The 13,591-nt window shown below is 31.3% G+C and overlaps 2 protein-coding genes across 2 annotated transcripts; one reads left to right on the forward strand and one right to left on the reverse strand.

Moving 5' to 3' along the window:
- Nucleotides 1-1,236: 1,236 nt before the first annotated feature.
- Nucleotides 1,237-2,798, reverse strand: LOC132281636 (probable 2-oxoglutarate-dependent dioxygenase AOP1). The gene is made up of 4 exons (XM_059783325.1): nt 2,544-2,798; nt 2,090-2,497; nt 1,603-1,821; nt 1,237-1,290 (listed from the first exon to the last, which is right to left on the reverse strand). Exons 1-4 carry the CDS (start codon nt 2,796-2,798, stop codon nt 1,237-1,239), a joined length of 936 nt encoding a protein of 311 aa, XP_059639308.1.
- Nucleotides 2,799-10,251: 7,453 nt separating this feature from the next.
- LOC132284961 (probable 2-oxoglutarate-dependent dioxygenase AOP1) lies at nt 10,252-11,647 on the forward strand. Its single transcript, XM_059787106.1, has 3 exons — nt 10,252-10,664; nt 10,793-11,114; nt 11,258-11,647. The coding sequence occupies exons 1-3, from the start codon at nt 10,288-10,290 to the stop codon at nt 11,504-11,506; spliced, it is 948 nt and encodes a 315-aa protein (XP_059643089.1). The 5' UTR covers nt 10,252-10,287; the 3' UTR covers nt 11,507-11,647.
- Nucleotides 11,648-13,591: the final 1,944 nt, after the last annotated feature.

A 13,591-nucleotide genomic window follows, 5' to 3' on the forward strand; every position in this document is an offset into this window, starting at 1 on the left:
TGAATGTATCGGAATAGTTTCTTATTTATAAAATTTATTATGAGGTTTCAGTTTCTGGATTATCATTTTAGTATTTTTTTCAGCAATTTTATTTATTCCTGTTTATCTTAATTGTATTATGTGTTCGTTTATTGCTAATTGTTTTGATATCCTCAGGTAGTCAGACGTGGGCCTGGCCAACCCACATCCGGAAATCCGGGAGTATCACATGACACTTATGTAGGAGAACGGCACTTGCGTGCTTGTTGTTCTTCAGAATCTTTGAATGTTAAAGGGCTTCGCATTGTTCTTCAAGATCTTTGAATATTGAAGAGAAGTTCAAAAGATCAACTGGATGGGGTTTTTATTATTTATTATCAGACATGTATTATTATAATGGGGGATTGGGCAAAAATGAGTGGATGGTTAGGAACACCAAGGTACACAAAGGATTAGTAATAAAGATTATGTAAGTTATCCAACAAGATATTTCTGCGTAAAAGGAATTCTAATTGGGACTTTAAGGGCTTCGCGTTGTTCTTCAGAATCTTTGAATGTTGAAGGGCTTCGATGAAGAACGATACTTGTGTGGTGTGACACTTGTATAGTGTGCTTCAGAGCGTTTGTTGAGTCTCCGTGTGTCTGTCTATGTATCTGTCTCTGTATGTCCCTTCTCTTGTAAGGTGGCCTTATAGGCCAAAGAATGAGTCGTCTAATTTGGAAACTCCCTAATTGTGCGATTTTCCCATAAATAAGATATTTGTTTCCTTCTATATTGAAATCAAATAAGGGATTTGTTCCCTTTTATATGAAAATCAATTCAAATTCATTTGAATTCAACCGCACTTTTCTTTAAAGGGCTGAACCTTTAGGATTTTGACACGTGTCCATTGATGGAACTCATATTTGTGGGATTTAATTAATTAAGAAATATTTAACTTCTTAACCAATCCGACGGTCATTAGACCATCACAAATTTTAGACATCTACAGTGGGTAATTTTCCAAGAAATCCACTGTAGATGCCTAAAATTCTTAATGTGAAAGATTTAGATTCAAGTTCTTGAAAAGATAAAATATATTATTTTGTAATTTTCCAAGAAATCCAAAAAGAAAGGGGAAAAAAAACATAGAAAGGCGATAAGATATTAACACTGGGTAACAAAGCATCACCAAGAAATTCTCTTAAGTCTTCAGCAGTACAAGCGTGCACTCAATAACCATACGCATATATGAATTTTACATGAGATCGAATAAGTCACAATGAGGAAGTTCTCACTGAACTAGAGTCCTCAGTGGTTTCCTTGACAATCTATGGATGCAATAACGAGAGTCGCGAGCTTAATAAGAACATCTTCATAAAAGACCGTCTTTTACATAGAGTGGAAAGTAGTAACACGTACATATATGTAACCATGAGATCACTTATTGTTGCCAGAAAAAAAAAAAAAAAAAAAAAAAAAAAAAAAAAAAAAAAAAAAAACATGAGATCGATCACTTGGACAATTTAAGTCCCGATAATTAAGAAAAGGCAGAACATAATACAAATACGTAGAAACACGTGATGGATCAATATATTTGTAGGTCTCAAACACCACAGTAAGCTTTGATTGGGCTGGGGCACTTGGATCTCATTCTCTTGCCCTCCTCCGAGTTTACAGAAGCGAAGTAATTTGTAGTGATAAAATGGCTTGTATTGTAAAGGGTGTGCGTCATCAACTACCTCTTCTGGTATTTCTATGAGCAGATCCCTGACTAATGAAAATAGACCCAGGAAGTATCTTTCTTTGCTGCTCATAATCACCCGATGAATAGGAGATTCTATTCTGCCATTTGTCCATGCCTAAACATGCATGCAAATAAGGCAGGGGATTAGGATGTAATTGAACTTAATTAATTAAGCTCTTGATGAGTCTTTTCTTTTGGGCTTTCCCTTGAAATGAAAGAATTAAGATAGAGACATATAAATATATATATATATATATATAGAGAGAGAGAGAGAGAGAGAGACTCACCATGCATACTTGACCTGCCATGACTACGAAAGATGAAGGAGAAGGGTCAATTAGAATCTATTGGTCGTCCTTTGTTTTAATCTCCAAACCCTCGACTTGATATTGATGAAGAATGGTGAAGAAGCTACTGTCAGTGTGGGGGAGGATACCAATATTAGTCTCATTCATTTTGGGTTCTCTATATTTTGTAGGTTTAAGCAGGTAACACGTCGATCCAAGGCGATACTCGTGGTATTTCTGTATGCCATAACTCTCTGATACCATTTTCTTCACCGTTTGATCTAATTCCGATGCTAGCTTTGAGAAGGAAAGTACAGTTTCACTAACCAAGAAACAACACAAGTAACATAAAGTTAGATTAATAGACCATTCGAAAAAAGAAAAAAAAAAAAAAAAAAACACGCATATTTGCATAAACACACAAATTATACCAGACAAAATCATTTCCGGAGGGCCAGAAGAGATTAGTGAATTTCTGAGCTCCTTGTAGAGTTGTTGCATTTTCTATGCCCAAGCTTTCATAGAGAGGAATTACAGGCAGTGATCCAACATAGCCATGATTAGGTGTATCAGAAGTGTTCTGTTTTTTGGTTTCTGTGGGGAGATCAAATAACTGTTTTGATGCTTGAAAATTTGCGTTGTGAAGATCCAAAGAAACTGTGTCATACACTGCTACGAAACAACCATACTCTTCCAGAGCTCGCACAGTTTCATTTCGTGTTGATAGCCCAGAATTTGTACCAGGCTTCAAGTTTTTCTCACAGAAGTCTATAACAGGAAGCTTAGGCTGTGCAAGGGAACCCATAACTTTAGGGTTTTTAATCTTTGATTTCCTAGCAATTATGTTTGAAGCCTCTTCCTAATTAAGAAGGAAGAATATGGCATGCATCACTATAAATGTATATATACCATAAAAGTTATGATGTTGACATCCTCATTTGTAGATCAAAATATTGATGTCATTAGATCCATTCGGAATTATTTTTTAGGGTTTGGAAGCTTGTTATTGGATTATTTGGGGAAAAAATTAAACAAAGATTAGGCCTTTTATGCGTTGTTTTCACTAAGCTCTAGCTTCTTAATCTTATTGATAGGGAAAAATAAACCTAACCTACCTTGACCAGCCGCCAAACCTCTTCGACATATTTCGTTATCAGAGATAAAGATTTCCATCGAATAAGAATGATGACATATCTTATACGGGTGATTCAATAGAGTAAGGATAACCTGGGCACAATTTGAGAAAGTCAAAGGAGTAAGTCATATCCTCGACAAATCTGACAACAAACGATCTTCTCTGATTTCGTACAAGTGGATCTCCTGCGGGACCAATTTGATTCCAATCGACAGCCATAAATAGGGCACCGAACCATTAAAGAAGGTACGAGAAAAAATCCCTAAAGAGAATATTACATGATAATTATGTGATACGATTACAAGTACTAATTTGATCGTAGGACTGGCACCCCCACCAATGCCATTCGAGGTGACGTCGGTTTGTTTTGTAGGTAAACGCTGTCATTCCGAGTTGCGAGAATTTTCGTATCAACACTTATAAAATAGTAGTTGTTGTTATTTAGAGTATTTACCATCTTATGAGAACCAAATGTCTAATTGGCAAAAGCTAGCTAATTATTGATGTATTACCATATTTTAATTCTGTGTTTATATATATATTTGTAATATTTTAGGATTTAATCACTATCAACTTTATATTTTTATTAGTAATAGTTTGAAGTTACATCGGATCATATAGATATATATAGATATTAAACGTACTACTACACTGAAAGGGTCTAATTGTATTGTAATTGGTATTTTTTTTTCTTTTTGTGGTTAATAATTTCAGAATTTCTTAAATCTAAATCTCTCTTCCTACTCACAATAGTCAACTTAAATATCATTTTTCTTTGTCATTGTATAATATAATTTATTTTTTATAAAAAAATGCTTCAAGTCATTTTCATGCTTGCAGCGATATTTTGAATTAAAAATATCAATATTTAGTTAGGTGGATGACTAATTGGCAAAGCTAGTTGATTATTGATGTATTGCCATATTTTAATTCTTGTTATATACATATACATATATATATATATATATATATATATATATATATATATATATATATACACACACGTAATATTTTAGCATTTAATCACTATCTACTTTTTATTTTTATTAGTAATAGTTAGAAGTTACATCGGATTAGTTCACATATAGATATAGATATTAAACGCACTATTACACTGAAAGGGTCTAATTGTATTGTAATTGTTTTTTATTTTTTTATTTTTCTGGTTCTTAATTTCTGAATTTCTTAAATTTATATCTCTCTTTCAATCTCACAATAGTCCACTTAAATATCATTTTCCTTTGTCATTGTATAATGTAATTTAATTTTAATAAAAAAAATACTTAAGCCATTTTCATGCTTGCAGAGAAATTTTGAATTAAAAATATCAATATTTAGTTAGGTGGACATTAGTAGAATTTTTTATTTTTTATTTCTTATTTCGACCGTGATGTTTTTGGGCTTCTTAAAGCACCACATAATCTAACATTAGACACATAAAGTCTATTTAATAATATAAAATATTTGAACACTTAGCAGTGCTCAATCCACCCATTTCTCCGTTTTAGCGTTTCCGGCAATCTTCATCGCAGTTAACTCAAGTGAATCTCAGACCAACCAAGTTTGCAAGTGAGGATCGGCACTAACACTCCTCTCACTATAATCTTGTCAACGCTCAGTAGTACCAACAAGGATGATGTTGAAAAATAAAATAAATTTGAATTGATTTAGAAATAAATTGCAAAAGTAGGACTGATTTGTCCTGAGAAAATTTTTTTGGACTTTTGACTTTCAGCTCCAAAAATAGGATTATCAAAAAATTTTCCTTATTTAAAACTATATTTGCACTAATTAAATAAAATTTAATATTTATTCTGTTTCTTTCAACCTTCATTTTCAAACTCAAAATTTGTAGGTACAAAAAAGATAGCAATTGTGCACAGTTGAAAAACTTGTCCTTAAAATTTAATAAGAGTATAGATATTATTATTATTATTATAATATATATATATATACGGGAAGGTTCTCATGCGATCTAAAATAACGAACTTTTTAAGACCAAAACTCAATTAGTTCGATGACACTTTATTACCTTATCAGACTTAATCATAATTAATAATGTTTACTTTAATAGTCAATGTACCATAGTCAACCAATACATTTATTCAATCTCTCTCCTCTTTAATTTATTCCATCTTCCTTCAATCTCAGCTACTACCGTTATATTCACACCATCACAACCATCATCTTCACCACTACAGCCACAACACAACTAACATATTCATTCTTCAAGTAATCATTGGTTCATAGATTTGTATCATTGCTTATGAAAAATAAAAAAAATAAAAAATAAATAAGAGAACAATAGTCAATTTGTTCATAGATTTGTAATCATTGCTTATGAAAAACAATCATTGGTTCCCCGTAAGATTTGTATCATTCTATGAATCAATGTATCTAACACTGCAAAGATCTTATGAAATTATTTTAGCATCTAGAGGTGGCATTTTATAGGATGGAGCTCTCAATTTGTTCTTTTTAACCAGCAACGTGATTTTAGTTATTTCTGATTAGAAATTGAACATTATTGAGAAACTAATTTAAGGATTGTCCACATGTATCTAGAGTACGACCATCAGAACTTGTTTAATATAGGAATAAAGAGGAGAGAGAGGAAGAATCTTTTTTTGAAAAATTGATTATTAAAGTTGACATTATTAACTATGGTTAAGTTTAATAAGATAATAAAATGTAATTAACTAATTGAGTTTTGATCCATTGAAAAGTTCGTTATTTTGGACCGTATAAGAGCCTACCTATATAGATATATATCTAAAAGGGGAAGCAGCGCAAGATATATGTAGTTTAAAGCAATAAATAAAAGCTTAAAGCATAAATAGAAAATAGTCTAAAGTAATAATTAAAAGCTTAAAGCATAAATAGAAAAGAAGTACAATTACTAAAATTAACTTTTGATTTTATAAGCATAAGTACAAAATACACTTACTAAAGTCAGTGAGAATAGTAGACAATTACTCTGTGCGGAACATAGGTGGTTGGATATAACAAAAGATGGATAAAGCCAGAAATAAATTTGAAAGAAAAGCTTAATCTTTACAAATGAAAATGAGTCCTGTATAGATCAACATTCAAAGATCCTGAAAAACAATAAGCACACATCTGCTCCTATGCAAGTATCGTTCTTCATCAAAGCCCTTAACATTTAAAGATTCTGAAGAATAAAAAGCACGCAAGTGCCGATCTCCTTCGAAGACCTTCAAATCCACCGTTCGAGATCAAGCTTCATTGGCCCTCAATCGAAAATCTAATCAAGTCTTCTTCAAAGATTTGAAGAATTCTGAAGCCCTTGCACCGATTTTCCAAAGAAATTTAATCAGAAGAAAATCCTATGTTGTAATAGAATAGACTAAAGAGGATTGTACCCGAATTTTACAAAATTAATAAAATTGATATTTGCTCCATATTTCGTTCTTTATTACAAAATCAAAATTTGTGTGTACACCCACTTTATTATTAAAAAAAAATGTAATTGTCATTTGTTGGTTGTTTGTACTCATTTTCTAATTAGTAACAATACGATGCTAAACAAATTCACACTCGTAGTGCATGTATATATAATACTGTCTATGCTCTTAAAATATTTCAGACACAAGTTTCTCTACTGTGAATTATTTTATATTTCGAAGATTTGGGTCGTAATTATCTTTTATACTCATAAATATTGAAATTTATTTATTTTAAGTATTCGGGATATGGAAAACTTTGCTTGAGGTCCCTTACTAATTTTCGGAAAATCGTGCAAAATGTTCCTTTTATATGGTATTTCACTTGTGGGTGTGGCTTTAAAAAATTATTTGTACTCAAGAAATCAAAAATTAAACCTGATGATTTCAAGTAACTTATTCATGATTTTGTTTTACTTATATCTAATGGATGCAAATGCTGGAAGAACTTTCTGTTTTTGGGAAATAAGTTTCTATCGAAACAGTAAGTTAGCAATCCTCCAAACTTACTGAATTAAAAAATAGTCACATATTAATACCCAATGACAACTGTGCAGAGAGTAAATTCCCAATCCTGCAAAATTCAATGGGAATGATACAATAATTATCGTAGTTGTTTTTCTTCTTCAAATACAAGTTTTGGATGTTAAAAAGAAAGATTTGTAAGTCAAGTAATAGAGTGTTCAATATGAATACTCCAATAGTTAACACTTAAATGCTTAAATCTAAAACAGAGGAACTCCAAGTAGTTGAAAATAATTTTGAATTTATCTTTTTATATTTGATAAATTAAAAATTAAAAAGGAGATTTTCACTTATAAAAAATAATAATAATACCATGTCATGTCAACCCAAACCTATCTACAATGAACAAGGCGCGCTGCAATTAAGGTTTTGATACAAATCTAATGTTGTTGTAGTTAATAACTTTGGAGAGAATTCCTTTTTTTTTTTTTCTCTAAATATATATAACAGCAAAATCCATCATAAATTTGAACCAACACTTTCCAAAGATAACTGTCCACTAGGCTTTTAGTAGTATTTTGTTTTTTGGGCCTTTATGCTTTGGTGTAGGCCTTCTTACCCTATCTTGGGCTTCTTCTAGGCCTTTTCACAGCTCAGTTGTTCATACTTTTACTTAAATACTTATTTGCTTTCTTTAATAAAAATAGAAAATAGAAAACTACACAAATGGGAAGATGAAAGAAAGGAAGTCCCTTGTTTCTGGGACACGGATCGGGCATCTTTTTTTTGTATTTTCAAAATTATCAAAATTAATCTAAAAACTAATATTAGAACACAGTCATTTACAAATCATTTGCACCATCACCCTTTTTTTTTTCTTTTTTCTTTTTTTTTTTTTTCTTTTTTATGAATGAAAGTAAATTTACATGAGGACCTAGGACGCCAAAGAGTAACAAAAGATGTGAATGGTTCAACCATTTACTTTACTATTTATTTTTTTAAGATTAAGGTGAAATAAATAAACATTCAATCTGATTAATTTTATGAGAGTTAAGATCGAAGAAGTTAAATCTGACTAATTTTATGATTACAATATGATACGAGAAAAAAATACATTTTTTATATACAATAAATACATTCTTTATTTTTTTATAGGTTCCTGAAATATTATGAATATAAATGTAGTCATTAATATAACATAAGATTTCGTTTCACAATATATTAAACAAGTATTCTTATTTATCACTTAATAAAATTTGCACTTTTATTAACAATTATACTATGTTACTATTGTTCAAAATATTATATTTTAATGTTCAAAACTTTTTAAAAATGTGTTATGAAGTATGAAATAAGTATCAATATGCAATCAAAGTATCTGAGAAATATTTGATACATGTTAAAAATTAAAATTATGAATAGTATTAAATACATATCTACAAAGTATCCAAAGAATATCTCAGTCCGTTCGACTTTCGAAATCCAAATCAATATCAATTTAGTTAGTAAAGTAATTGCTTGCACCAAATAGTTGCAGTAAATTGTTATAACTACTCTTTTAATTGGTCAATTATGCAACAAGAAAAAAGAAGTGAAACCCTCCCCTTAATTGTATTTGGTATAAATAACTAATTAAAAATTATTCCGTTAATAATATAAAAATTACAAGTGTTCGATGTGACTATTTAGTTAATAATATAAAAATTACAACTTTCTTCCTTTTATTCCAATTAACATGCATAATAAACAATTCATCATTAGTCGGCAACCATAAGATATCATAAAATCTCGTCAAACCTGTTTCATTGTTTAGGGGCCTAAGATTCCGATGAATAAAAGAGGAATAAATGGCATAACAAACTGACAAATAACTTTAAAAAAACAAATGCACCGACGAGGACCACTGGAAAGACATTTTCATAAAATTATTATATATGGTTGTATATCTATTTATTCTTCCATATAAGCCCCCTATTTTCGGGGATTATTGCAGTCGATGGTGTTTTCATGCCAGAAGAGAGAACCCCACTTAGATCTACTTCAAAGTCATCTTGGATCCATATGGTCGTCTAATTATTACATTAGGTGATGTGTTATAAAATTTTATAATAGATCTAGTCCCTTCAAATATTTTAATCCATTTTGGTACGAGTGTGAAAATGGAATAGAAATGGGTTAGCCAAACAAAGAGTTAACCGGCCCAAACAAAGCTTAAGCCCAAAACCGGAAAACATTGAACCACACCAATGCTACGTGTTTTAAAAAACAAACTGCATGTGATCCAATTCAATGCCATTAAAACTTGTTTTCCCCGATCTTAAAAGTGGAGTGACATCTCGAAATGTTTTCATGATTAATTGTGAAAATGGTTCCAACCTATTTTATGGATGCAAAAAGGATTAAGTCTCTTCACAAATCGAATTAGTTGTAGGGATTGAACTTTTTTCAATTCGTCCTATATTATTATTCTTAATCATGACCAAATAGATAAATTTTCAGCCATTAGTAAAACTTAAAAGTTAGTAGGTCTTTAAGATTAAAAATTAATAAAACTTTAAATAATAATAAAAAATATATATATAAAGAAAATCGAATATATATACACACTAGAAAATGCAATTTTAGAATGACACCTTAATTATATATTTGCAAAGCGTGAAAGTATTCATATTAAAATTTTACTAGAATTGTTCGTTTTTTTATCAGCAGCTTGTGATTTGATTTCATAGATTAATAGATTGAATCAGATCGATTTCAAAGATCAATGCAACCCTTGCTGAAGCAAAATGAACATTTGGTGGTCCATGCTTTGGGAAAGTTGGCTTCAATTGGAAGCAAAGGTGATGATATTGAGGGGCCTATATGGCCTCAGTGGCTTCCAAATCTTGTAATGTCCTACTACTATATTTTTGTGTTCAATGATATCGATTTGATTTGACAACAAATAAAATTTTAAATTAAATTAAAAATAAAAAAAGTTGTTCATGATAATATTTTAAACTGTCGTGTGTGACAAGAGCTTTATTAAAACCTTTCTCACATTCCAAGTTTCCAACATCAACATGATTGATTTTTATTTACCTAAAAATATATCACTCATTTGTCCCCTAGTCACACAAAAAGCATCCACAAAAACAATTTAAATAGGCCGAAGCAATTGCAACTTCTCACTCGGTATACAAAAAGCAAAAGAAACTAGCTCCTTCTACCTCTATCACCAACAAAAAGAAATGGGCTCTGAAGTTCCTCTCAGGCTTCCCACCATTGATTTCTCCAAGCTAGGGCTGAACCCCACCGACTCTGTCGAGTGGGAATCGGTGAAAGCTCAAGTCCGGCGAGCCCTGGAAGAGTATGGCTGCTTTGAGGTTTTGTTCAGCAAAATCCCTTTAGAGCTTCGAAAGGCCATATTTGGTGCATTGGAAGAGCTTTTCAACCTCCCTCTACAAACTAAGCTAAAAAACTCTTCTAAGAAGCCCTTCCATGGCTACGTAGGGCAGTATCCGATGGTGCCCCTCTACGAGAGCATGGGCATTGATGATGCAGATGACCCCGAAAAAGCTGAGGGCTTCACTAATCTCTTATGGCCCGAAGGAAACCCTACTTTCTGGTGTGTGTGTGTGTGTGTGTGATTATTGTACATGCCTAGTAGATTGTTGTGAGGCTAATACGTATATATATATATATATACTAAGATCATATATATTAAATATTGACTTAATATCTCTTTCTTTGAAGCAAAACTGTACAATCCTTCTCGGAGCAAGTTTCGGAACTTGATCAGATGATTAGGAAAATGGTTCTGGAGAGCTTGGGCGTAGAGAAATACCGTGATGAACACTTGGAGTCAACAAACTACCTTCTTCGAGTGATGAAATACGAAGGTCCACAAACCAGTGAGACCAAGCTTGGGCTAAATGCACACACTGATAAGAACATAGTGACCATATTGTATCAGAATCAAGTTGAAGGACTAGAGGTGCAGACCAGAGATGGGCAATGGATCAATGTCAACCCCTCGCCTGACTCTTTCATAGCCATGATCGGAGATTCTCTCTATGTAGGTCGCTCTCAACTTGCAGTATTCCTCATTATGCCCAAATAGGAGTACTATTTTTCATTAAAATATATATATATATATATTTGTTTTTCGATATTGTTTTAAGGAAATTAAACCAAATATACTTCTTGTAATTTGTGTAGGCATGGGCAAATGGTCGACTGCATTCTCCCTATCATCGGGTGATGATGACTGGAAATGAGACGAGGTACTCGGTGGGATTGTTTTCGATCCCAAAAGCTGGGTATGTGATAGAAGCCCCTGAAGAGCTGGTTGATGAAGAATACCCTTTACTGTTTAAGCCCTTTGATCATGTCGAGTTCCTCGGTTTCTACTACACTGAGGCGGGACAGAGAGCTGAATCTGCCCTGAAGACTTACTGTGGTGTCTGAGATCGATCTGGAAATTAAAAAAACACAAATAATTAAGCACCTTTTTGTTGTATACTTTTCTTGGCCCTAAAATTAAGTTGGATATATGTATTAATTATGTATAATTTGCTTGCCTTGTGGTTTTATAGGAGTAAAATTGTGAGTGTTGGTTTGTCATATGGCATTGAATTTTTATATGGTAAAAATCAACAGTAAATTATGATATCTTATGTTTTAATGGTTCAGTTGGGATTGGGACAAAGGTCACAATCTGAATATTTTGACAAGCTTGATGACACTTTAAAAGAAGGGATTTTAAAATATAAAATAAAAATTCAAGAATAGAGTGAAGAAAACAGAGTTTGGGGACAATTTTTAGTGACACCAGAAAATTTTGTGAGGAGATTGGTCTTTTAATTTGTGGGGCAAACTTATATAGTGCATTCATTTTTATAATTTTAATAGGATTTTTTTCATAAAATAAAATAAATAAATAAAATAGTGGGAACATCTTCAAAATTTTGAAGTATAAAATGAAAAATATATATATATATATATATATATATATATATATATATATATATTGTGGGGTTGAATTATAATATTAGTGAGGCATCTTCATAAATTTCAAAAAATAATTGAGATATAAAATAAAAATATAAAAAATCACGTGGGGGCATCCGTCCCGTCCTATGTTGGTCCGTGCTTAGGAAAAAAGGTAGAAGAAAGAGGGAGAAATGAGAAACTGTGGATCTGTTGTGTCTAGCGCATATGATATAAAAAATTAAGCATCTTCATACTGTGTTCATCGTCAATTATTTCTCTCTTCACTTCAAATCTCAATAATTTTGTTATCTGAAATTGTAATCTTCTTGTTTATTCACTTCAGTTCACATGTCATTAATCAGGAAGAATTAAGACTTGCGATATAAAAGGCGATACAAACTAGGTAAACATTGTATAGATCACAAGTTGAAGAACAAGAAAATAAGAATTCTATGTGGAGTTGATATATATATTATAAAAGGTGACATTATTGAGTTTATTTATATAAGAGTTGTTATAAAAATACTCTGAATGTTTGTAATTGTTTAGTAAAAAACAAGAATTCATTTTTAATTAACCATATATATTCTGTTTCCATTTTTCATTTCATTTTCTTAGATTTTTTATATATACATATAGTTAATATAAATACATACAGCCTTGTACAAATAAAACTCTATTAGTTTCAACTTATATTCCTTTTAACAAAACAACTCTAAAATATATATTTTTTCTCTTGTCCTTTATATTATAAATCTCATTCTTCCTGATTAGTGACACGTGAACATAACATAATAGAAAATAAAATTATAATTAGAGAAAACATGTTGTTACGTTGTGAAAATGTCAAAAATGGTGAATTTTATAGTATCTAATAAATTATACAACATTTGGATAGCATTACAAAAAAAGGAAACATAGAGAAAAATGAGAGGAAATACAGAAAAGGCTTACATTAATGTACCAATGGTCTTATAGTCTAACGATATCTTCTCTACCACCAAAATAAATGGTGAAGATTCAAATTTTCAAATGAGCATGTGTGAATGTGGTGTGCATGAGTTTTTTAGTCAATGACAACAATAATAATAATAATAATATAATAGACGTGGGCTAGCACTCAAATAAGCCCACGTGTCATGTCATAAGATTCCTCAGTTACAAAACTTAAATCGTAAAAGTTGGGCCTTGAAATAGGCCCAGAAACATCATGACCCAGAATACTAAGTTGGCTCATCTTGGCCTAATTAACTTAAAACTTTTAAATTGTAAAAGAGTCCAGCACAAGCCTGGTTTTAAACCATTCAACCAACCTCTGATGCATTGATGTCAACCAAGTAAAAACAAAGATTGAACTTTAGAGAGATTAACAAAAAGGAGATACTGTAAATAGAAAGAGAGTACAGAAGAAAATAAATGAAACCTGAAAAAGATAAGATACTAAAAACGGAAGGTTTTTAAAAGAAAATACAGTATAAAATTTCAGATAGATACATCCAGCAGATAGGGCAAGAGAAGAAAACAGAATTTTGGGGCAAGGGAGTGTGTGAAGAGGAAAAG

Source organism: Cornus florida, unplaced genomic scaffold (assembly GCF_030987335.1).
Source record: "Cornus florida cultivar Cherokee Brave unplaced genomic scaffold, ASM3098733v1 CherokeeBrave_3.0.0_Hap2_Chr11, whole genome shotgun sequence".
NCBI lineage: Eukaryota > Viridiplantae > Streptophyta > Magnoliopsida > Cornales > Cornaceae > Cornus > Cornus florida.

Coding starts and splice junctions, on each gene's coding strand:
- LOC132281636 (XM_059783325.1), bottom strand. CDS start 2,798: ATGGGTTCCCTTGCACAGCCTAAGCTTCCTGTTATAGACTTCTGTGAG. Junction 1,822..2,089: donor CCATTCTTCATCAATATCAA/GTCGAGGGTTTG, acceptor ATGCATGTTTAG/GCATGGACAAATGGCAGAAT. Junction 1,291..1,602: donor GGCAAGAGAATGAGATCCAA/GTGCCCCAGCCC, acceptor TTGCATCCATAG/ATTGTCAAGGAAACCACTGA.
- LOC132284961 (XM_059787106.1), top strand. CDS start 10,288: ATGGGCTCTGAAGTTCCTCTCAGGCTTCCCACCATTGATTTCTCCAAG. Junction 10,665..10,792: donor GAAGGAAACCCTACTTTCTG/GTGTGTGTGTGT, acceptor CTTTCTTTGAAG/CAAAACTGTACAATCCTTCT. Junction 11,115..11,257: donor TGATCGGAGATTCTCTCTAT/GTAGGTCGCTCT, acceptor TAATTTGTGTAG/GCATGGGCAAATGGTCGACT.